At 44.0% G+C, this 24,882-nt stretch overlaps 1 protein-coding gene across 1 annotated transcript; it reads right to left on the bottom strand.

Moving 5' to 3' along the window:
* Window positions 1-428: 428 nt before the first annotated feature.
* On the bottom strand, window positions 429-24,359 carry Cyp19a1 (cytochrome P450 family 19 subfamily A member 1). The gene is made up of 9 exons (XM_075967789.1): window positions 24,182-24,359; window positions 19,688-19,838; window positions 14,619-14,773; window positions 10,312-10,488; window positions 9,746-9,860; window positions 9,102-9,216; window positions 8,310-8,472; window positions 4,259-4,500; window positions 429-2,698 (listed from the first exon to the last, which is right to left on the bottom strand). Exons 1-9 carry the CDS (start codon window positions 24,324-24,326, stop codon window positions 2,450-2,452), a joined length of 1,512 nt encoding a protein of 503 aa, XP_075823904.1. The 5' UTR covers window positions 24,327-24,359; the 3' UTR covers window positions 429-2,449.
* Between the last annotated feature and the right edge of the window lie 523 nt (window positions 24,360-24,882).

Raw genomic sequence — 24,882 nt, 5'->3', positions numbered from 1 at the left:
CTAGCAGAATCTGGAGATGGTCCGTGTGTGAGGAGTTATGTGTGGGTAGAAGAGGGGTGCTCTGGTCAGTAACAAACAATGACCATAGGGGTAAAGGGGGGTGCTTCATGAAATGCAGGTAATAACTTCCTAAATTAAACTGAGCATCTACCTGAAAGTGTACGTATTCCAGTTCATTACCGAGTTCGGTTTAGCAAGAAGTCAGCTCCAGAGCTGATTCGAGAGACAAAAGAGAGTGCAGTTAGCATCATTTCAGGACGTCAGTGCCACATACAGAATGGCCACTCCAACCGCCATTTCCCGATATGAGAAGACGTTCTGAACCTGATCATCTTCCACTTGGAAAATAATCTCAAAGAAAGCCTCGTGTGAGGGAGGTGACCAACACGCTTGAGAGAAGGCATAATTTCCACCAGTCGACACTGATAACACATGCATACACGGATTTTATTGGTAACACACATTCTAGTTCTTTGCAAACGGACAGCAGTAGAATCTGTGGTACATGCAAGGGTAGCAAGCACTTAACGATATACAGTATTTTGAAGAGATAATAGGATTTTCAAATATGTGTTCATCAGCCTACTGGGAAACCAATGCACAGACTCCTTAGTCCAACCCGTGGAAACATATGGTGTTTGTTCAAAGAGGGTAAGTTCAAGAGTTAACCAGATATCTGATTCTGAGAAGTTTCTTCCATCGACCAAGAGCTTCTCCTTCTTCTGTTCTCTCCATGTTCCTGCCCCCGACTCCTGTTTTTCTTTCCAAACATATTCTTATGTCCACATTATCTAGATATAACTCTCTCAGCTTCCCGCTTCACTATAAAAATATAGGCTCAGATGCACGCTTACATGTGAAGTAAAAGCAGATATTCCAGGAGAATTAGGTGAGTGAACACTACCGGTTTGAAGTCTCTTCAGTTACACAGCTCCGGAGACAGCAGGAATTACCAATAGACTAACATAATTATTATAATTAGGACAATAGATCATTCTATTATAACTAGAATATTCTGACATAATTAGCTTGATATGCTGACCCTCACCTTGCTCATAAGAGTCAAAATTACTTGGATGATTATCTAGACCTGCAAACAGACAGATTTGGGTAGACAGTTACACACTATCTCTCTTTAAACCATATAACATCAAGCTCAAATATGTCCTTCCTGACAAGATTCATCCTTGAATTTTTTTAGACTGTCTCTATGTCTATGTGTTTATGTCGAGCTCATCTTGACAGTGAATAAGGAAAGCCAGGTTAGGAATGAAGAAAGGATAGAGGTGCAGAGAGAGTTCATGCTTTCAAGGCACCTATACATATTTTACACTCGTCTGCGGCCTTGTTGCTAAACAGTAAGACAGACAGAATCTTCATGCAGGGCATGATGCTGTCAACTCGATGGACATGCCATGTTTGTAAGTGAGCTTTAACGTTCAGTTTTTTAAGTTACTGAATTCTATTACATATATTTGGAGTGACTTTGGAAGCCAGAGTGATGGATGGAAAATGAATCACTTATGTGGCGCCCAGCGAGCTAATTCCACGGTGTCCACTTGATCCATGGCTACAGTGATTCGGTGAGCCGGTTGTTGGTTAGATCTCTAAGAGAGCTATTAAATCTGAGGTAGGATGAAAAAATGATTTGCAAGGGCTTGACCTTTGCTCTGTGAAAAAATGGGGTCACAGGGTGGGGAGGTAAGAAGGAACGTCAAATAGGGAGATGATTCTTCAAAAGTCGAGGTCCCCTGGGATGCTGCATTAGATGTAGACACAGAGGGCTTCCTTTCCCCAAACTAAAGTAAGAAAAGGAACTAAGCGATAGTGCAAGCATAAAAAAGAAAGAAAGAAAGAAAAGAAAACTTATTTATTTGAAGCGCACCGTGTGATTTTCTCCCTACACCACTTCTGTTTTAATCAGGCTAGTACTACTTAGGTCTGTTTACCCGAGTATATACCTACTACAGCAAAACTACATATCTGGGGACATGAATGGGGAGTAGGAAAAGGTGCCCTCAGGTTTAACTTCTGCCCCAAGCAGCTTACATGTGGGCTCATCAGAAGCAACTGGGCTTAGCTTGTGGGAAGAGTCTGGGGTGCCGTTCCCTACCCACTCTTACGACGTGCACACAAACGCCTTTATTCCTTATTCACAGTAGTGGGTCTGCCTGGTCCTTCTAGCGACTTCTGGCAGAGGCTTTAAATGTGCTGGCGACAGCAGCGAGACCAGACAGGGTTAACTAACAGGGTTAACTGATGGCCTGTCTTTCCCAACGTCTATTTTGTAGGCGCTGTCCTTTAAGGCTTCAGTCTCTCTCCTTTTCTTTGCATCCTGGCTTTCTGGATGGTGGCCATCTTGCTGACAAACCACAAACTCTTCAGGCCATCACAAGTTCATCACGAGGTTGACACAGTATGCTCCAGAGGAGACACAGCCCACACTGCTTTACTGCTTGATGTTCTTGTCTGAATTCCTTGGAGTGAAAATTATTTCCACAAGGTGTCTGTCCTCATTGGGGTGCAAGGACAAGTCATTCTTTTTGGGCATGTTTTCAATGCATCGTGTTTGCAATGTCTTCACACGGAATCTCTTCAAAAGTGTAACCAGGGTGACTTTCATCATCACCATGGCGATGTACTTCCCAGCACAGCTGCGGGGCCCGAAGCCAAACGGCTGAAAATACCTGAAGGGAACCTATGAAAATGAGCAGATGGTTAGGCAGGGTCAACGCAACCGTCTTTCTTTGATTTGCTCTGAAAACACTTGTCAGTCAGAAGGCCTGGCTGGCCTCTCAGCCCTACTGCTTCCTCCCTGAGACACACAGCTGGGGCTAAAGAAGCAACCCTTCTCATCCACTGTGCCCCTCTTGCGACCCAGATCGGCTCGTCCTGGCCTCAGATGGTCCCTGGTTTTGCTTTACATGTCAATAAGCTGGGGGAAGGCGGGGCAAATCACCATATGGGCGACATTAGCTATTCAGAAGCTCTGCCGGACAATTCCCACTTTGCAAGTTACTAAGACAAAGTTTATTTTTGTGTGACATCATCTAATGGATAAATGATTATAAAAGACATGGATTGCCTTTGTGTCAAGCTTCTTGTGAGAGAGAGAGGAGGCATCTCTGTGGCCTGGGATGACTCCAGACTTCTGGTGTTCTCGCCTCTACCTCAGAGCGCTACGATTACAGGAGTTTGCCACTCCACCGGGTCTCCTAACGACTTTTCGTTACCGTGAAAATTAATGTGAATCATGTCTGTCTGTCTTGTCCAGTCTGGATTTACATGGCTTCAACTTACTAGAATTAAAAAAATAAATAAAATTTGTTGGCCAGTTGACAAGGCATTATCTGGGTTGCCTGTCCAGAAACATTAACTAGAGTGCTGGATCAACACTGAGTCCCTGTGCTACATGCAAGCAGGAAAAAAAGGAGACACAGAGAGCTATTTGGAAAATTCTGCCTTAAAAATATTGTTTTCATGTAATGGAAGCAAAAATCTCTCTTATTTATACCAGCCATATTAAAAAGGTAACTGATTTTTTTTTAACCATTGAGTTTTATTTGTAGTGAGATCCACTGTTTCAGGCCATTTGATAGGATAAAGGCAGTGATAAAACTAAATCTTATTTGATTTCTGTGTAAAGCAGAAATGTATTTCCTTTGCGTGGCTGGTAGTAAGTTGAATCTAGATGATGAGAAAGTGATGCATTTATTGTTTTTTTTTTCCTTTTTACTGTATTATAGAAGAAGTGATAAATTTGGAGCTGGAGAGATGACTCAGTGATTTAAGAGTACCGGCTGCTTTTCCAGAGGACCCAGGTTCTGTACCCAGTATCCACATGGTGGTTTACAACCATCCATAACTCCAATTCCAATGCTGTCTTCTGAACTGTGTACCAGGCACGTGCATGGTGTACTTACATACATGCAGGCAAAACACTCATGCACAAAAGACAGCTTTTAAAAATTAAATGGTAAACTTTGAATGGAAGAGATCAGTTGCCTTAAATAAATCTTTGCCAAATTAAGGATTTTTCTTGGTTTGCTTTCCTAAGTGGCAACTTTGCGGACGTTTTATACACAGAGAGAGCCGATAGCTTTGGTTTGGGATGAATGTGTTAGCCATGTTCTAAGTTACGGGACACAGGTACTCCCATGAAATAGTAGAAGGGCGGTGAAGAGAGCTAAGTCTGCCTGGAGCAGATCTGACTGCACCACCAGAAACAACATGCTCGGGTGTAAGGAGGAGCTCTTACGTTCTTCTCAAAGTTTTCAAGGGTAAATTCATTGGGCTTGGGGAAATACTCGAGTCTGTGCATCCTTCCGATATTCAGAATGATGTTCGTTCCCTTCTTGACTGGGTAGCCATCAATCACATCATCAGCCAGGGCTCTACGCATCACCAAGTCCACAACGGGCTGGTACCTCAGGCTTTCATTAATGAAGTTTTCCACCACTTTTAAATTTTGAATATCATCGATCCTTACGTCTCTGTCCCCTGCGGAATAGATAAAAAGCGACGTTAGCTTTACCATGATTAGCACTAAAGCTCCTTTTTTTCCCCCATAGCGCAATTTGTTCTCGGTTAGAAAAAAATGCTTGTAATTCTAATGCATACCACCCACTGGAAACAAATGTGCTCTATTTGGTCTGCACAGGGCTTTATAAAAGTTCAGATGTTTCATAACAACAACAAAAAAGATTTCCTGAAAATTTGCTCATGCTGGACCCACATTCCCACCTAAAGATGGGGCAGAGGCAGCCACCCCTTCAGAGGGGACATGCACTCTGCAGTTCCACGGTGGCCACACCTACTCTACATTTCACAGTCCTCTTATCTGTGGGTCTCAAGTCTTTGGGTTTTCTATCTGCTCCACATTCTACGGAACATTTACGTTGTCCCTTAATGTGTGAGCCGACTAGTATAATAACCATCCCAAACAAGGGGCTATAGGGTCTTGCAGGGTCGGGGAGCTCGTGGACCGAGTTCATTTTACAACGTTCACGCCTTAGTCATTTGGGCAGCTACCTTCCCACACACGTCCCTGACAGGCCCACCACATCCGACCACAAACAAATTGGTCCTGGAAAATGGCTACTACTCTCCATCATCAGTGCCCCACCTAACTCTGGGTGTGATCGAGGGGTAACAGATGTTCCCATTGTCTCAGCCTGGCCTGGCATTGATCAAAGAGGCTTAGATTCGTCCCTGATATGGCAGGATCTAGAAGCACCCTCAAATGAGCCACCACTTTTACAGAATCAAAGCATCCCGGAGTTTCCTGTGTACTAAGGTGTCCCGGTCTTCTATAAATCCAAGGCATGTGGGAAGATCTAGTTCAGTGAGGAAAGTCTAGGAAGAGAGCCTGCATCTTAAGTACTGTGCTCTGTAACTAAGGACCCTACTGGGGTGGAGAGGCAGAGAGAAGAAGACAGAGGTTTTCGTATCTGCTAGGATTTTTTCCTTGGAAGTAACAAGTGTGTGGACCACAAGAGGGAGCATCAACGCTGTAACGTGCTCAGCTGCTTTCCCATCTTTGAGAATCTGACCAAGAGTCAGGGAGACACTACGAGGCACAAACAGGTCTCACGCTCAAGGAACTTGTGTTAGAGGTCTGACCAAAGCACACACTCAAAACAGTTTCCCCTGCTACACCCTCCCACAGTGCCCTCTCTCTTCATTCCAGTACAACTGAGTTCTCTTTCTCCCATCACTCTACCAGCCAACCCAGAGAATGGAGTGCCCTTGCCCTCTGCGCAGACCCCAAAAGCCTGGCGGGAAACACTGAGAAAACATTCTGGAATTTGGGGCAGTGTTACCCTGTCTCCTTGTTCTCCTCCCCCTCACCGAGCACCCACAGAATCTTTTCTTACAGTGAAACAAATGCAGCTTTTCCTTAGTGGCAACTGCTTCAAGCAGCCGTAAAAACACTTGTTAGAGGAGGTGTCTTTCCACAACCAATGACGTCTGTCACCAGCACTGTGTGTGTGCAAGGCCCAGAAAGTCCATCTGGTGCTATGTCTTCTCCCATTGCTTAGTAATGTGTCCCTAAACAGATCCCCCAGGTGGGGGCAGCCCCTAATAAGCTATTTGTTTTCTCCCGGGAAAGAGTTCTGGTTTTGTGCTTCTAAAGCCGAGTGGGGACAGGATGATGCTGACCTAGAGTCATGAAAATAGGCATGGAAGAACCCAATGCGGCCCTGGGGACTCCTGCAGCGGAGGCAGAAAGAATGGGAGAAAGGGGCCAACATCACTGGGTTGCAGAGGAGAAGGAAGCCCATCACTTCGACTCTGCTACCCTCCCCTCTTCCTCCTGTGGCCAAGTAAAACCCACAAACACTTCTGTAAACAACCGATAGCCATTTTCCTAGGTGAGCTCACTAAAAAAGACTTATGCAACCCAGGAGGCAGGCAGAGCATATACTCAAGTTCTCCATCTACGGATTTAACTAACAGCATCAAATAGATTTTATTGTATTTGTACTGGACATCCACAGCCTTTATTTTGCAGTTAACTCTCCAGATAATGCAATATAGTAACTATTTATAAAGCATTGCATTGCAGTAGGCATTACAAACAGTGGAGAAGGGACTTAGTCTGTGGACGGTTGTAATTAGGTTACCTGCAAGTACTATACTATAGTATGACTTTCTAAGATGGGCAAACTTGACCATATATGTGTCTGTGCACACATGGAGTAAGCTGGGGAGATGACTCAACAGGTAAATGTATGTCACCAAGACCGAAAACATGAACTCGGGCACCAGAACTCATTTGGGAGGGGAGAACGGACTCCCCACAAACTACCCTTTGACTTTCACATTCATAGTGTGATATGTGCACACACACGACCCCCCCACACACACACAATAAAAATCCCATTAAAGAACATACAGAAAACATGTAGTGGTGGGGATGAGAGTGAGGCCCTAAGACAGTGAAATGAATTAGGATATTTACTTTCTGCTTTACACATTGCTCTGGTGTTTGAATTTTTCAATAAGCACATATTATTTTTATGTTTTATACAGCATATAAATAAGAGGGACTATCATTTTAACCTACTCAACATAACCAAGATGAGGAAGGATTACTTACTTTATTTTTCCTTAAGGTTTTACGTTTGCTATCAGAATCTTTTTTATTATTATTTTTATTGAGTTATATATTTTTCTCTGCTCCCCTCCCTGTCTCTCCCCTCCCCTTCAACCCTCTCCCATGATCCCCATGCTCCTAATTTACTCAGGAGATCTTGTCTTTTTCTACTTCCCATGTAGATTAGATCCATGTATGTCTCTCTTAGGGTCCTCATTGTTGTCTAAGTTCTCTGGGATTGTGAATTGTAGGCTGGTTTTTCTTTGTTTTATGTCTAAAAGCCACTAATGAGTGAGTACATATGATAATTGTCTTTCTGTGTCTGGGTTACCTCACCCAATATCATGTTTTCTAGATCCATCCCTTTGCCCACAAATTTCAAGATGTCATTATTTTTCTCTGCTGTGTAGTACTCCATTGTGAAAATGTACCACATTTTTCTTATCTATTCTTTGGTTAGGGGGCATTTAAGTTGTTTTCAGGTTCTGGCTATGACAAACAATGCTTCTACGAACATAGTTGAATGCATTGGCACTGAAGACCACTTCCTAAATATAACCCCAGTAGCAGAGACACTGAGAGAAACAACTAATAAATGGGACCTCCTGAAGCTGAGAAGCTTCTGTAAAGTAAGGGACACAGTCAACAAGACAAAACAGCAGCCTATAGAATGGGAGAAGATCTTCACCAACCCCACATCAGACAGAGGTCTGATCTCCAAAATATTCAAAGAACTCAAGAAATTGGTCATCAAAAGAACAAATAACCCATTAAAAAATGGAGTACAGACCTAAAGAGAGAACTCTCAACAGAGGAATCTAAAACTGCTGAAAGACACTTATGGAAATGCTCAACATCCTTAGTCATCAGAGAAATGCAAATCCAAACAATTCTGAAATTCCACCTTACACCTGTAAGAATGGCCAAGCTCAAAAACACTGATGACAACTTATGCTGGGGAGGATTGGGGTAAAGGGAACACTTCTGCATTGCTGGTGGGAGTGAAAACTGGTACAGCCCCTTTGGATGTCAGTATGGCGGTTTCTCAGAAAATTAGGAAACAACCTACCTCAAGACCCAGCAATACCACTTTGGGGCATATACCCAAAGGATGCTCCATCATACCCAAGGACATATGCTCTCGGATTCTTATGCCATGAGAAGCTGCCCACACTCAGAAAGCGCTGTCATTTATTTGATCACTGCTTACCAATAACAGTGTGGATTTCCTTTAGTATTGCAATTTCAACATCGGGGTACTCTGCAATGAGAAGTAGCATGAAGTACAGAGTGACGGACATGGTGTCAGGTGCCGCGATCAGCATCTCCAGTATGCACTGGTTCACATTCTCCTTCATCAGGTCTCCACGCCTCTGGGGAGTTGAAAAGAGGAGACAATGCTGAAGACGGAGTCGAAGTTCCAAAAAAACGAGGGAGGTGACACTCAAGCTTCAGCAATCTCAATAAAATGAAATTAAAGATCTCTGTACCAACATTTTACATAAACATTCTCCTTAAGGACAAACAAATAGCTAATTACCCATGTACCCCTCCATATACTCTAGTTAAATAATACAATGTCATAACTTTTAGCTCAATGTTACAATGCATTAGGTATTATAAACAAACCCCTGTGGGAGGACATTAAGTGTATGCAAGTACTGTGGCATTGTGGGGGTAAGATTTGAACAGCCCTCTATTTTGGTATCTGGGAAGGGTTCTGGAATAGAAATTCCAGATATTGAGGGATGCCTTTATTTAGTGTCTTAGGTCTCCTCGCTTCCTGGGGGTTTCATATATTATATTACAATATAGAAGAGTTTGAATGATAAATGTCATGAAATGGCTAGTGTTTAGGCTATTTTGGTGAACTACCATTAAGACTGCCTGCTAGAGAAATTTACAAAAAAAAATGCCACAGTTCTAAGGAGGATTCTTTAAATAATGGTATACCATCATAATATATATCGGGTGGGGAATTGTGATTCATTCAGGTCAATACCTCAGCAAAAATCAAGTCAGTTGCAAAATCTATGCAGTCTTCCAGCTTCTGTGCTGTGGAAACCTTCTGTCTTTTCTCTTCCACCAAAACATCTATCTCGTCTTTCAAGTCCTTGCTGGGGGGAAAAATGTCAAAATGTTCTCAGTTTAGACATCCCACAAAACAGATTCTGATTCGTTTAAAGTCACTAGCACTTGTGAGCAAATGAGTTTACATCTTATTTTTTAACAAATATATGTGAATTACAGGAAACATTCATCTTACGGTACCAGGGTTAACTGACATTTCTAAACATTGATAGCAAGCTGTGACTCTAACTCTAGGTTTCCATTTTCTTAGATATGCAGAAAGTCCTGACAAATATCAATATTACAGTGACCCCGGCTTTTCTGTCAACTCAAAATTCCAGAGAGCCCTCAGGCCACACATTGGGCCCCTTGCTGAGCAGCTCCTTGGCTTTCTCTAGCCTTTGGTCTGTCCCAGTGCAGCTAGCGTGTTTTGAATGCCTCACAAGGAACTTCACCAATACATCCCTCTGCACTCTGTGGAGCATCGAGCGTACCAGAGTGGCCAACGGCAGCAAAGACGCAATCAAGCACGCAGTGCGACTGCGCTTGTAAGCACTCCCAGCTTGCGCTACTTACATGGATCTTTCATACTTTCTGTAGAGCCAAGAAAACTTAAAGAAGATGTTGGGTTTGATGAGGAGAGCCTGCCATGCATTAAAATAACCTTGGATTTTTTTCACAATGGCACTTTCTGTGAAACAAAAACAAGAACAAATTCACCAAGGAAAATAAAAGCTGATGAGCAGTACTTCGGACTGATTCATTGACCAGTCTTTTATCTCCAGTGGATAATCTATGAGGTAAATTTATTACTAATCTATCTACTTGCCATCTGAATTGCCTGGGTTAACCATAGAGTTGCCAGTTTTCAAGTTTGCATTTGAGATCACAGCCTCGACTCTCATATCCGCTTATGGTTGGGCTTTCCCACTTACTCGGACTTTCCTGGACCGAGGGGCAATTACAATCACTGCATCCCTGCTCCTGGCACCTGAAAGGGTGTTGTCTGGACAAGTAAGGAATACTCAGAAATGCCTTCTCAACCAAGAGCAGTGTGCAAGGCTGCACTTTGCTGCAATGCGCTGTCCCCACATGCCCTGTTTAAAAGCGGGCAGAATGCACGACAACTCAAACTCCAGTACCATCCAGGGGAATCCCCAGGAAGAGCATGTTCGAGGTGTCGAGCATGATGTGTCGCATGAGGGTCAGCACATCCACGTGGCCGGAGTGGTCGGTGACGTCGTCCAGCCTGTCCAAATGCTGTTTGACGGACTCTGCACACACTTCCACCATCCGAATGAGGCCGGGGCCTGTCAGAGCTGAAGCACAGAGGTTTGGCCGTCATTATCACAGGGACACACACATCAGCAGGCTGTTCTTGCCTTTTTATGTCAGGAGCAATTGTCTGCAACTTTACACTCAATGATAGGGTGGGGATTTCTGTAATCTTCTCCATACCTTCTTGTGTTACCCTGGTTTTCTGTAAGAAGCGCCTACCTTTTTGACTAAAAAATGAGCTAATATTACTTTTAAATAATGATTCAAATAGTTAATCGCTTGTGTGATACGGACGAAATAGCCATTTTTCTGGGTACAATAGCCAACAGTGCTTTTTACACTTACTGTACACATCTCCCTCTAGATCATGGTTTGGATTAGGTCAGGGTCGCATTTCTCTTACATTTAGCTTGTGGAAGGATAACAGTGCAGAACTAGGGAACCTGGTCCTTAACTGGTTCACCTAAGGCGCCTCCTAGTGAACGCAACTGTGCAATGCCCGTCACAGAAACAATGAACCCATGCCCTTCTCTAACTCCTAGCCTCTCTTCGGTTTGCTTCCAGGTTCATTTTACACAGCAATGGCAGGCAGAGCAATTCCTCATTTGCTTTGCAGGCTTCAGTGACTGGGCAACTCCTAAAATAGGGTGACAACTATTTACAAGCATTGTGCTTCAGTCAGTCCTGTGTGAGGGCTCTCAACACAGATTTGCCAAGTAAATGAATGAGTGTATGGATGGACAAATGGGTGGATGAATGAATGAATGAATGAATGAATGAATGAAAACAGATAGAGTGACTTGGCTCTACCCTCCCCTTGCTCTGCTGCTGACCACCCTACCACACTGACTCCAGTAGAGCCCATCATGATAGAGTTTCTTTAAGGTTCCTTCAGGAATATTCTCTATTTTTTATGTCTTTTTGTTATTCAGACTTGCTGAAAAAGGTTTTCAAATGGCATGGAAATTTTGGGTGGACCTTAAAGGCAATCATTCTCTCAGATAAGAACATTCTGTCATAAAGGAGAAAAATATATCAGAAGGAAGGAAGCTGCCAGCATGGTGGCTCACACCAATAATCCCAGCTCTCCGGGGCCTGTGGTAGAAGGATTCTTAGAAGTTCAAGACCTGCTTAGGCCCCATAGTGAGTTTCAGGCCAGAAGAGGCTACAGAGTAAATCTTGTCAAGAAAGAATGTGGGAGACAGTGTGTGTTGGGAGTGAGGGATGGGGAGAAGAAAAGGAAGGTAGGGAAAAGGGAGCAATGGAGAACTGAGACCAGCCTAAGGACACTAAGGCAAGAAGACAGAAGAAGGAGCCTCCCTCCGAGTGGTAGGAAAGCCCTCCCTGTGTGTTCTCTGTTCCCTGGGTAATGCGCACATTCAAGACAGGGCAAATCATCCCTTAACGACTCAGCCGTTTGTATGGAAGGGGCGGATCCACATGTCACTCATGGCTTCCTTCCATGTGCATGCAGGATTTGCCTCTATGACCAAGAACTTGAAGCCATGTTTCACAGACCAGCAGAATGAAATATGATTGGTTATGGCCATTGGTGTATGTAGATATGATTTAATGTTTAAATGTACTTAAAAAGTACTCTTATCTTTTAAAAGAAAAGGTACCCTTACCTTGGTCCAAAAAAGGATCCAACAAGTAACCAAATTCACAACAAATAGCTCCTTCTGGCAGTTCCAGCACACAACTTCCCCACACACCTACTGACCTCTCTCCCTTCTCCCAGGACAAACTTTTCCACAGCTGTGCTCACCTGCTTCTCTTCCCCCCCCCCCCCCATAGCTTAATGCTTCATAACGTTACTGCAAAATGTGTCCCGATTTTTATTCTTTCTCAGGAAAACCAAAGGACTCCAACTCCCAAAGGAGAGTCATCGAGACACTTAGGACTCTCATTAATTATAAAAATGTCAGGCACTTCAGTGTGCTTTTCAGTAAGCAATTAGCTTCCTATTTTTGGAATTTAATTGGGGTCTAATTTTATAACATTTTATTAGAAAGTCTGATCTTACATATACAGGGCAATCTAAAATATTTACAAAGACGTGCGGACAAATCCCCAAGTCCTGTTAGAATGTTCCTCTCTTAACAGTCCTTGTCCCATGACCTCTCCTCCATCTGCCCCTGGCCACTGCAATAGCCCCCCCCCCATTTCATTGTTCTGAGCTGTGCTTTGTTCTCGTTAAACTTTCGTACGCTACTGAAGGAATTTTTCTAAAACACACTCAGCTGTTCACATCATTTTCCCAAAATATTTAGTGAATCACTGTAACTCTTGAGATTTGCTCAAGTCCTCGACTTCATAAGAAGGGTCTTAAATGATTTAGACCTGCTTTTCCTGGGCCTTCTGTTCATCCACGGAGGGTTCCTGGACATGACATGATGATCTATCTTTCTCTGCTGTCAGATATACCATTCTTTGTTCCTACGGTGTCTTCCTTTGGTACACTTTGTTAGTTAGAGTTCACTTCATTCATTCAAAGTTCATAATAAACACCCACTGCCCTGGACTGTCTTTCCTGGCCCCTTTGTGGCTTTGGGTGACCTCTGTGTCTAGTCTCTGCAGTCTGGTGCAACCTCTCCTAGAAAATACTTGGTGATATACAGGCCCACCTTATCCAGCCTTCCGTGGCCCTCAAGGGCAGAATCAAGTCTTGCTTATCATTGTTTTATTGGTATCTAAGATCTGAGTCAAACAACAAAGTAAGATACAATGTATGTTGCTACAGAGTCAGACATGTTTTGTTTGTTCTTTACAACAGCTCAAGGCCCAGCTCTAGCACTCATTAACTTCCGCGGATAAAGAAATAAAGCACACAGACAGTAGACGATTTGGTGGAAGTTCTCGTATGAATAGCAGGTGGCCGTTTTGGGACATGAGCCCATTATAACCCTGAGACGTGCACTTTTCCAGTAATCCAGAGTCACTCTTGTAAGGCACAGGGAGAGTGATCTGTTCCAACATGATTACACACACTCAAAACCTCTCCAAAGTTGTCTACGGTTCTCATCCCAAAAAAGATTTGTGTGTGTCCTCAAGAAGAGGAGATTGTGGTGTCACTGTGATAAACCCAAATGAATCCCAAGATTCATTAGTGACGAAACTTTCCCATCTGAGGTCATAAGAGAAGGCGGGACAGAGAAGAGCAGCACAAGGAGGACTGGACCTGTCCCACCAGACAAGGAATGAAGGTGCGGCTCCAGAAGCTGGAAGAAGTAAGATCAAGGCTGCCTCCCATCCACGGGCTTGCCATCCCTGCTGAGACCCACGACAGACTTCTGACCTGCAGAATTTTACCACAAGCATGCCGTTCACCCCAAGCTGTCTAGTATGTTACAGTAGCCAGAGGAAGTGAGCATGTTGTGTCTATAGCAGTGTGGTTGGGTCTTAGAGACCTAGAACCTTCATGGGAAGAAGAATTTTGAGGGTACATGGTCATACCGAAAATTCACGTAGCTCCGGGTGCCATCTCTGACAAGCTTGCCGAGGCAAGACCACTCTTCCCGATGCTTGACTTAGTGTTAAAAACTGGCCTTGTGTGGTCCTCAACCACTTTGTTTTCAGAAGGATATAGTAAGGGGTAAGGGCCAGGCTTGGGATTGAGTCTCTGTTCACCTCTGCCTTGCTCTGCTGGTGTGAATCTCAAACTTCGTTTCTTCAACCGTAAGACTTAGAGACTGCATGAGTCAACACACAGAGTCTTTCCCTGAGTTAAGATTCTCATTTATTGTTCTCTCTTAAAGCCTCTGGCCTGACAGACAGCGGGTCTGCCAATGCATTATTTAGTCATGTTTAGATGAAACGTTGAGCTAAAACACTAAATTCTTAATTGAAATGACCCTTCAGTTTGTTGTGGCCACAATCATAGACTCTGGGGTTGTATTCTTGGGGCTAGCATTTACTAATGTTGGAATCTTGGGCAAGTAACTTAACCTGTTTGAAACTTAAAAGTTTTCTCGCCTATAAAATGCAGGTAACTATGACATTTCACCATATAACGTTGCTGTAGAATTACAATGTCAAGTGTCTAGGACGGTGTTTGATGCATAAGTATTATTTCAAAATTATGTGGCAGCAAAGTTAAAATGATAATTTTTTTTAAAAAAAGTAGTCCATTCATAGACCTCAGAAAAGAAGGCAGCGTATTGCCGTTTACCTTTCATAAAGAAAGGGCGAACTGTTTTCCACAGGTCTGGGTTGTTGTTGAAGATGATGCCGTTCTCATGCATTCCAATGCACTGCAGCCCACGCTTGCTGCCAAACCTGGAGATGTAGTTACTGTGCTTCATAACGTGGAACATGACTGAGGACCTGAAAAGGAAGGGAGCCTTGGTGTTAATCCGACACGGGAAGGGCATTTCTGGAGGTTCACTCTGACTGGGGGGGGGGGGGGCTTTCTCAACAGAAGCACGTTGGTCCAAGTGCAAAGTTTGATTTCTAGTACTCAGGTTGAAAAAGTGTGCCGGGCAGCATGAGAGCATCCTTGGTCAACTGAATCACTTCTACTTTCTGATCCCCGAAGGATCACTGTGGGGAGACGGGGAAGCCCTGAGTGAGTGAGTGTGTGCTGTTGACCAGGGCACGGCCGTGGCCATGGTCAGAAGATAATGGCACAGCCTTCCTTTCTGGTCCAAGTGCGGATATTGACAGTCAGTGCGTGCAGAAACCCTCTGCCATCACGTTCTCAGCCTGAAGCCTGCTTCCCTATGGGAGCTGATCCTACTGAGGGCAGCTAAACCTGCCTCCTTGCTCAGCTGTGCACCATAAGCCCCACCTCACCCCAGGCCTTGCTCAGCTGTGCGCCGTGACCCTGCTCTCCTGCTCGGCTCTGTCATAAACAGGCTGAGTTTGCAGATGAGGGGGATGCCTGTGGAAATGAGGGGAAAGACTCTAAAATAACAATAATGCTAAGAAATAACTTATTTAGTTGACATTTATTTCAGAAAAAAAAACCTTAAAATAAAACTATCAAATCAAAGTCTCTCAATTTAGTTCCCAATAATAAACCACAAAATGGCTCAAGTTTCTGACAAGCTTTTCTTTCTAAAAATCCAAAACAAAAATCCAGATATTTCAAATTGAGTGCCAACAAATTAATCTGGCATTTCAAATTTTACTTAGTAAGAATTATCACTCTATAAAATGGACTGAAATTACTGATAATTGATGTAAGACCTCTAGCTTTTCTTACCGTTTCCTAACTTACTCCACAAGTAAAGTAGAGAATACTTTTTTACATTCTTTGTTCATATCCTTGTATCTAAAGACTTTACTCGAGGGATGGACAAAGCACTGTCCTTTCTGCCCTGGTTCCCAGGCATTCATACATTACATTTGTCTCGTGGATCCGACTGACCATTAGCAGATGTTTAGACCCCATGTGTCCCCTAGAGGGTGCTATCGTCCCAACTATTTTCAGTCTGAAGTTCTGCCAAGAGAAACCATCAAGGAAGTATAAAGCAAGGACATTTATCAAAGTGAGGCAGAGTTTATAAAACAGAGTAAACTTGACTGTGAAGGAGAGGACCGTTGAGGGACAAGAGGCCCCAGGCCACACTCCTCCTGGCCATCACAGAGACCTGACCCTGAAGTGACCCTAACCAGCAATCCAGGCTGAGGGAAATGTTCTGTTGGGGAGAGTGAGGATTTGCCGAGTTCAGAAGAGACAGTGGACAAGGTAATACCACTGAGGTCAGAGGTCATACTTTTAACCATGATTGAAGTTAAGGCATCAATCACCACAGCGGGCAACCCCTTCTGCCTCCAGTGTGGTATTTCTATTCAATTTCCCTTGTTCTCTCTCTCTCTCTCTCTCTCTCTCTCTCTCTCTCTCTCTCTCTCTCTCTCTCTCCCTGGGACCCATACTCTATACTCAGTGCATCATACAGAAAGAACAGCAGAAGCAGGGGCCATGATCCAGGAGCAGGTCTGAGTTGTTCAAGGAACATCAAAGATGGCAGAGGGGCTGGAAGGAAGCATGAGAGAGACAAGACGAGAGACACCAAGACATAGGGTCGTGCAGCTCCTGGGGTTGTGGTGGGAAGGGTGAGCTGCAGAGGAAATGGCTCGTGAGGAGAAAAGGGGATGCTGTGTGAAATGAGAAGGTGTTCTTTCATGTGGAGGGACAACCTTGAACAAGGACATCAGATTTCAACCATGGCAACAGGAAAGAAGGCTGAGTATAGAGTATGTGAGTCTTAACAGCTAGTACATAGCTCTTAATGTAAACTGACTGAATTCCCTGTAAATTTACACATAATTAAGACAGATGTGCAAATGAAACTTTCATTGGCATATTGTCGATTATGCTTTATAAATGTTTTATTTTTGTATTTGTGACAGTTACACACCCGTGTGCACACACACACACTGAACAGACAGTCTACCATCTGTAGGGTGTGGAGCGGAACTGACCTAGGGCCCTGCGCTCGCTTTGCTGCAGGCTCCATAATCCTCATGCACGTCTCAGAGCCTTGCCTCTGTCTATGAGATGCGCCAGCAGCGCGCATGCGCACGCAGCACCCCTCCTATTTGCCTTCCCCCGAAATCTTGTAGCCTTGGACCCCTGTGGCAGGGCTGATTGGAAAAGTTGGACCGCAGTCACCACACAGCAGTAACGGCTCTACACCTCCAACTTTTCAAAAGGAAAAGAAATCCAGCAAACTGTTCAAATCAAAACAACAATCTGTTCGAGGCCCAGCGGGGTCGCTTCAAGAGGTACAGGTAGTTCTGGAAAAGACTTGAAGAGCGAGCAAGGGAGGGAGACGGGGACAAAGTCGTCCTATTCCAGAGAGGAGCTCAGCCTTTAACAACGAAATGGAAGGCTTGGAGGCAATTAAGGAGAACACAAAGACTCCAGCAAGTGAAAAGCCTGAGGGAGCATAACAAGAAATGAACTGGAGGAGCTGCGGGGAGGGTAGGTCGGTTATGTCTGTACCTCTGTGTCTGTGCTGGCCAGAGTCACTGAAGTTGCTTTCCTGAGGAAGAAGAGTAGGGTGATTCTGGCTGTGAGGAAGACCCCGCTTTAGGAATTATATGTGGACCTCCAGTGGGTTTGTCTGGTGACCTATATTTCTAAATGTCCACTCCCTGGGAACGACTTCACCTAGTCTTCTGTTCCCAAATCCATCATTCCTCGTTTCAAATCTAGTTTTACACCCCGTCACCTTGGCTAGCCTCAAGGGTAACGCAATATGAGAAGAAGCATTCCAGGGCTGCTTAGCTGTTTGCCCTAGTCCCAGAGAAAGGCACTCTGGCTCCAGGAACAACCTTTACCTCCTTTTCCGGTAGGATTTTCCCAAGCTCCACAGCTGTCTGGAATCACCCAAGGATCTTAAACAGCACTGTTGTCTGTCCACATCCACGCTTGATCTCAGAGCCCACGTGCTAGGATTCCTACGCTCTCCCTGGCTGGTTCGCCCATGAGAGAACCGCTGCTCAAGCTGATATGCTTCTAAATAAATTTCCTGAGGCTTTATTTCACCAGTTTGCCAAGGGAAATGGGAAAGGAAGACAAGCTAAGTAGAGTGGAGCTAGAAGGTTGGTCGTTGGGCTAAGGGTGAAAAAGCGGAAGAGACTGCCCCAGTCCCCAAACCTAAATGGCAACATTTCCGAGACACTTTTAAGGCAATAACCAATTGAAAAAAGTGAATAGAACACTGAAGACATAGCGGAAATGTGTCAAATTGGCTCGAATTAGGCTGGCCAGAGCTCCACAGACCACAACATAGCAAATCAAAGCCAAACTGTGAGGGCATCGCTGGAGCAATGCATCTGAGTCACAGCAGACCATGGGGTCCTAGTCCAGGTCTTTATTTAGTGGGTGCTGGTAGAGTAAAAGCATGAATATTTCTAGCAAGTTCTGAGTTCCGTGGCTGCTGCTGCTGTTGCTGAAGGAATCCGGCCAGGAAACCTCAGTCCACGAGGAGCCTGACACTTCCGCCCACAGCTGCTCAAGGCTGTGTGGATGTGGTCTGCCTTAGCCTTCTTCAAAGTGCTGTCAGATCAGACTGAATGAAACAAGGAAACCTCAGGCCAAAACTAAGGGATTGGCTAGAACCAGAACATTATTGAAATATTTGGAATTATGAACTGTTTTTATCTCCTGTGACCCTTTTAGTATTTACTTTAAAGAACTGGGCTTCGAGGATACTATTATATTTGGTAAAATGATACAAAGACTCAAACGAATCAGTAAAACACCTTGGTAGGTTTTAGCTTGTGGGAAAAGCTCTACCAGGGGTTATAAATATTAAAATATTTGTGGTATGGTGGTTGTAGATAACTTTGCTGAGATAGCGGGAAGTCGAGTAGAATATAGGCCTTCTTCTAATTCCTTCATCTTCTCAGATCAATAGACTAGAAAACTAGTGAATAAAAACACAGTTCAATAAGAGTTGATGAGTATTTGGTTAATCCTAGGATGGACGCAATCCAGCAAAGCGTAAGGGTGTGGGAAAGAGGACTTTGGTTTTAATGGGCGCTGCCGAGCCTGATCGGTGGCTCAGGTGGCTCAGGCAAGACGCTAGCACGCAGCCAGAGGACAGCAGCTGGTGGTTTCTCTCTGTACTGGTTGCTGCCTTGTAGATATTCAGAAGCCTGCAGGGCGACCATGCTAAAAGCTGCCAGGCAGAGATCAGCCTCTCCTTTGTTGCTGTTTAGAGATTTGGGGAATTGGTTTTGGTTTGTTTTGTTTGGGTTTGGTTTTTATTTTTTTGTACAGTAACTTATAGAAATAAGACCAAAATCACAGGAAAGCAGAAAAAAATGGTATGTTTTCCCTAAAGCACGCTTAGTCAAAACCTTCTGGACCCTGGATTTTCATACTCACTACTCAGAGAAATTTTAAATGACTTCCCAGCTTTCTGGGGTTCTTTATCTACGTGTCTCTGACTTTAACTCAAGAAACTTTCAATTATTTTGCTCATCCACAGTAATAGACTGCTACATGGACATTTTCTCATCTTCATTTCCACAGGGGGAAAAATGTAGCTGTACCAAAATACGGATTTCTTTTTAGTAGGGAAAAACTCAATACTGTTCTTCAAAAAAAAAAAAATAGGAAAAGCTTCAGCCATTCTTTTAAAGGAGCAATGGAAGCAGTAGAAGCAGTGGCCGCATTTGGATACTGAGAATTGAACCTGAGACTCGCATGCACTGAGCACACGTTCTTGCTGGGCTACACCTCCCTCAGCCATTCCAGCTGATACGAGTTCACAGACTCACTTGCTGATGATGAGCGTTTCCTCCCCGTTGATCCAGACCCTCACGAACTCTCCGTAGGTCTTATTGTAGTAGTTGCAGGCACTTCCAATCCCCATCCACAGGAACCTGCCGTGGGAAATGAGGGGACCAATTCCCAGACAGTAGCCAGGACCTACAACAAGTCGTGAGACGATAGTGAACTTCTGAATAATCTCCAAAATTGTTGTTCTTTCGTATCAAACAACTTTTTTTTTAATTTTTACATCTTCTGGTCTATATGTGAGTCACTCAATGTGGTTTAAAACAAAACCAAGTATACCACAAGGCTCTCTACCTCTTCACGCGTGAAAAGCCCATGGCTTCACACTTGCTTCTCTTGACCTGTCACTTCGGCTCCATGCTGATTTCTGAGAGTCACAAATGAAAATCGGTTCATCTGCATGGCAATAAACATAGGAACTGCGAGAGGGACCAAGCTGATGGACTCAATGGCATCCTGCCGCTCTCGTCTGAAAGCTCTCAGTTGACAGAATGCCTCCATCAGAGCTGAGCCTGGCTTCCCTTCATGTGAAGGTCTGCAAGGATGATATCCAATCCCAGAACATCTGCTGCCTTTAAGGCTCAGCTTATAAAAAGGAGTCTTAAGAAAAAAAATCTCATGAGGTAATGCAAACCTGAGAACTCATTTTTACAATGAAGGACTCATTATCTACGCTACAGCTCGTGGAGCAGGGTCTGGTTTCAGCCTTGCTCACATGGACAACGGTAGGAGACAGCATTATTCATAGCGTGATCTGGGGGGGGGGTACGGAGGGGGGAGGTGGGAACTCTGTGGTTCATGTCACAAAATGAACTTGTAGCTTGAATTCATTCTGCTAGATTTTTAGGTGAGCATGCAAAGTAATAGGTTTCATTGTATTCCCAACATTTTTACAGACATGTGCCATTATACTTTGTTGACTTTTTTGAGACAAGATTAAATGATTTAGCTCGAGGTGTCCTTGAACATCAAGATTCTCCTGCCTCAGTTTCCCAACTGTCGAGATTCCAATCAAACCTGGTAGAGTTTATTTTACTAGTGGTTAGTAAAAAGTTAGATAAAAATAATTCAGTACTTAAAAACTGTTATGTAAAGTAATTTTCCTAAATTTTTTTTTAAATTCCATGTTGTCAGTGAAATTGTTATAAAGCCTAACATGTCTAGTTGCATGAGCCAACAAGAGTTATGTAATAATCTAGGTGTACAAACTTTCAGCTGAATTATCTCAGCTGGAAGTTTACTCTCAAATTAGGCAAACAGTGTTTGAGTTCCTATTAACAGAATTATCAGCCCTCTTCTCCCTTTTTGGAAGATAAGATCTTTCAAACAAAAGATCAACAGAACCAAAAGTTTTCTTTCCTTTTTTTTTTTTTTGATTTTATTGAGCGCGACATTTTTCTCTGCTCCCCTCCCTTCTTCACCCCTCCTTTTCAACCTTTTCCCATGGGCTCCCAATTTACTCAGGAGATCTTGTCTTTTTCTACTTCTTATGTAGATTAGATCCATGTATGTCTCTTTTAGGGTCCTTCATTGTTGTCTAGGTTCTCTGGGATTGTGGTTTGTGGATTGGTTTTCTTTACCTTATGTTTAAAAACCACTTCTGAGTGAGTACATGTGATAATTGTGAACCAAAGGTTTTCAGTCTTCTGACTCTACTAGCACTACATTATATCATGACTGACATTCTATTAAAATAACTACCTTATGTTTTTTTCAAATATGTAAACAAGGAGATTTGATTGAATATATATTTCTTCGAAATATCAGATACATCAACTTTTAATCTATTAAATATGTGTTGTAAACAAAATACCATTTAGTAATTTAATACAATACAGATGCTCAGTAAATGTCTTCAAATAAACAAGGTACATGCATATAATATAAAGCATGAACTTCAGAACGTTGTTCTTGACACACACATATTTATCAGAATTGAAGGGACACCACTTCCTGTAGGAATCTTTACTCCCCAACTCTTGCAGTCTCCTCTCCCTCCATATCAGCTCATCTTGGCCACTTTCCAGGTCAGAACCCACAGCTATGCTCTTTGCACATCCCTTGCCTCCAAGCGCCAGGTCTAGAAAGACTTCTCAGCAGGTGTAAAGGGAGCAGCTTACACCTGAGTCCCCGAGCCATCACACACTGGATCAAATCACCCCTCCTCAAGTCCACTGTCACCAACATCACCTGACAGAGCAGGAAGCTGCCTTAACTGAAACTTATTAATGGGGGCTTTTAACCACGACACCTTTTGAATTCCCTTAGGCTTTTGAGGACCCAGAGGTACCCTAAAACTTGTGACTCCAAGAGCACAGAGAGCCATGATTCAAGAGCAATGACAGAAAGCGCTGGGGGAACGGCCACTTTCCTATGCCTGACAGGAGCCAGCGAATCCTGGGCTATGCCCCTGAAGGAGAACTGACCAGACCTCTTATTTCCAAAACAAAGCATGAACGTAGGTGGGAACACACAGCCAAGACTAGGGACTCCTGGTCCTCTGCAGAGGCTTCTATTTTCCTTCTACGTGGGCATCAGCAAGTCATTTCCCTCCTCCGGAATTTAATTAACCCTTTATTTTGTTTGGGCTTTCTGGCTTCTCTTACTGTCATAACATGTTGCCTGGCAACACAGCATCTCTCAGGGGGCTTTCCCCTTTTGTCACATGGAGGAGTTGGACTTATCTCTGCAGCTCTCAACCTCCGCTGTTCAAGAGACACCGCCAAGTAAGGTTTTAGAGTATCAACCCAGAGGCTCTACCTCAGACAGAGCTGAGGATCACTGTACTGTCCAGGTGGTTGCCGCTGGTGACAGACAGTACCATATCCCTGGCCCAGAAGCGGTAGGCACAAATAAGTGCCACATAGCTTCCTAACTTAGGCCTGGGGGCTGTCAGTTCTCACTCTACTTCTTCTCAAAGTGCATATTTTAGCTGCTTGTGGTGGTGCATGACTTTAATCCCATCACCCAGGAAGCAGAGGCTGGCGGATCTCTTTGAATTCAACACGGACGTGGTCTACATTACATAACCAGCTCCAGGCCAGAGAGATAGCCAGAACTACATAGTGAGAATACGTTTAAGGTCATTGCAATTTAAACACTCTGGGAATGGGCTTGATGATCGGCTAGCAAACTCCCACCTTCCAGGTTGTTCTTATACTAAAATTAGAGAGTGTGGGGCGGCTTCCTTGACAGACGGAGTGTCGCCCTCTCTTCTGTTTGCAAGATGCTCTTATAAGGCAGGTGGCTTGGACTTTAGCACCTGAGCCTACGACAAGGAAGAAAAGGAAAAATGTATTCTATTGCACCCCACCCTCAATCTCAACTTCAACTACTCATTTACCCTGATCAAGGAGCTGACCAAAGGAAAGGAAATCCGTGGCAGGGGTATCCAAGCCAAACCCATGGAGGAGTTGCCTTCAGCTCCTAGACCTCCTCCCCCAAAGGTGACCCCACCAGGGAGAAGAGAACAAACTCAACTCAGTGCTCAGTTAAATTAGAAACTAAAGGAACCTAAAGTGCAAGGCTGGATCAGAGAGGCTGGCAAGTATCTGGAAAGCTTCAAAAAGAATCCAGACACAGCATCGTGCGCCTGCTCTCCCCCGCCCAGCTCCCACTTTCAATTGCCCTGCGCGGAGCTCTGGCGTGTTTGTGAATGGGCGGTTACTATGGCATTGAAACAAGCCTTGTTGGATATCTTATGGGGTTGGAAACTAGCAATAACCATGAGGCATTCACACCTGAATTTAGAGACATTATCTGGAATTTCTGTTTATTCTGAATTAATCTGATAATTGATCATTTCATCAGCAGTGGCCAAATGCTTCACTGGGATGATCAGAACAATTACGTCAGTCTCTACTTTTGATTGACACACAGACCATCTTGGCAACTCCATCAGGATGTGATGCTCCCAGAGAATGGTGGCAGCCCCTACTCTTCTCCCACTACACAGCTCCCATTCAACCCTAATGGTGACACCACTGTCCCTGTCACCATGCTGCCAATAAGAGAACGTGAAGAATAAGATTAAGAGAAAGAAGAAATGCAAGGAAGGGAGAAGGTATGGTTGAGGCAAAGTAGAAGGGAGAAGACAGAAGGGAGGGCAGCCCAGAGACACTTCCACCCACAGAGCAGACTGGAATGAATTTGAATCTGTCTCTCTTTTTTTTTTTTATTTCTTCTTTCTTTTGTTAATAAAAATCTCGAGCATTTTACCTTGCTCCGCTTCATCTCAAGCTTGCCTCTTAGGTACTGTCTGTGCCAAAGCAGCCTGGGAGCATCCACACAGCTTGTGATGCGCTCGCCTGCTGCGTGCCGAGTATCCATTTAGTGCTCCCTTGCTGGCGCAGCTGTGTCTCCAGAAACCTTCCAACGTTTGCTCTTTGTCTTGTTACAAAAATATTTTTGCTGCCGTGGACCAAAAAACCCACTGGAACATTCTCCTTATGTATAGAACTAAAGCAGAGGCTCACCTGGTATGGAAGATGTGCTCTCACAGTTCCATATCAAGAAGAGGAGGCCCATGATCAGCAGCAGGGGCATGGCGCTGACCGGCATAGCTTCCGGGACCATGTTGGTGACATTATAGTGCATGGGGTTCAGCATTTCCAGGAACATCTTGTGATAACTGGCCTCAGAAGAACAAAATTCAAAGCTCTATAGGAACAAAGCAGGAGTGAGGTTAGAAAACAAATCAACCGGCTTGGCTCTGGCTCCTGCCTCTTCGAAGGGTGTCGGGATGGAGGGCTGGGCCCTTTGTTTTATAGCGATTGGACACTTAGACAAGACAAATTTGTGGTTACAAGTCAAAACAAGGATGACCTTGGTAGACGCAGGTTCTGTTCAACAGTTGGTCTGACAGAACCTTATCATCCTGCCCTTGAGTGGGTAGAGTGACGTGCAAGCTCACTTGAGAGTCGACTCCAGAGGAACAAACACTGTTACTTCAACAGTAGCTTCTCCTTAGGCAATTCTCTTGCTTTACAGCAAATACAATTAATAAAACAAATCAAGCGCAGATAAAGGCTCCAACCACTGAGTCTAACAACCTGAGTTCAGCCTCCAGGACTCACATGCATGCGTATATACATGTTTACACACACACATACACACTCACAAAATGTAAATATATAAATATAAAAATAAAGAGTTAAAATTAAAGCAACACAAGCAA

The sequence above is a fragment of the Microtus pennsylvanicus genome, chromosome 3 (assembly GCF_037038515.1).
Source record: "Microtus pennsylvanicus isolate mMicPen1 chromosome 3, mMicPen1.hap1, whole genome shotgun sequence".
NCBI classification, from domain to species: Eukaryota; Metazoa; Chordata; class Mammalia; order Rodentia; family Cricetidae; genus Microtus; species Microtus pennsylvanicus.
This window is presented reverse-complemented; position numbering and strand designations above follow the sequence as displayed.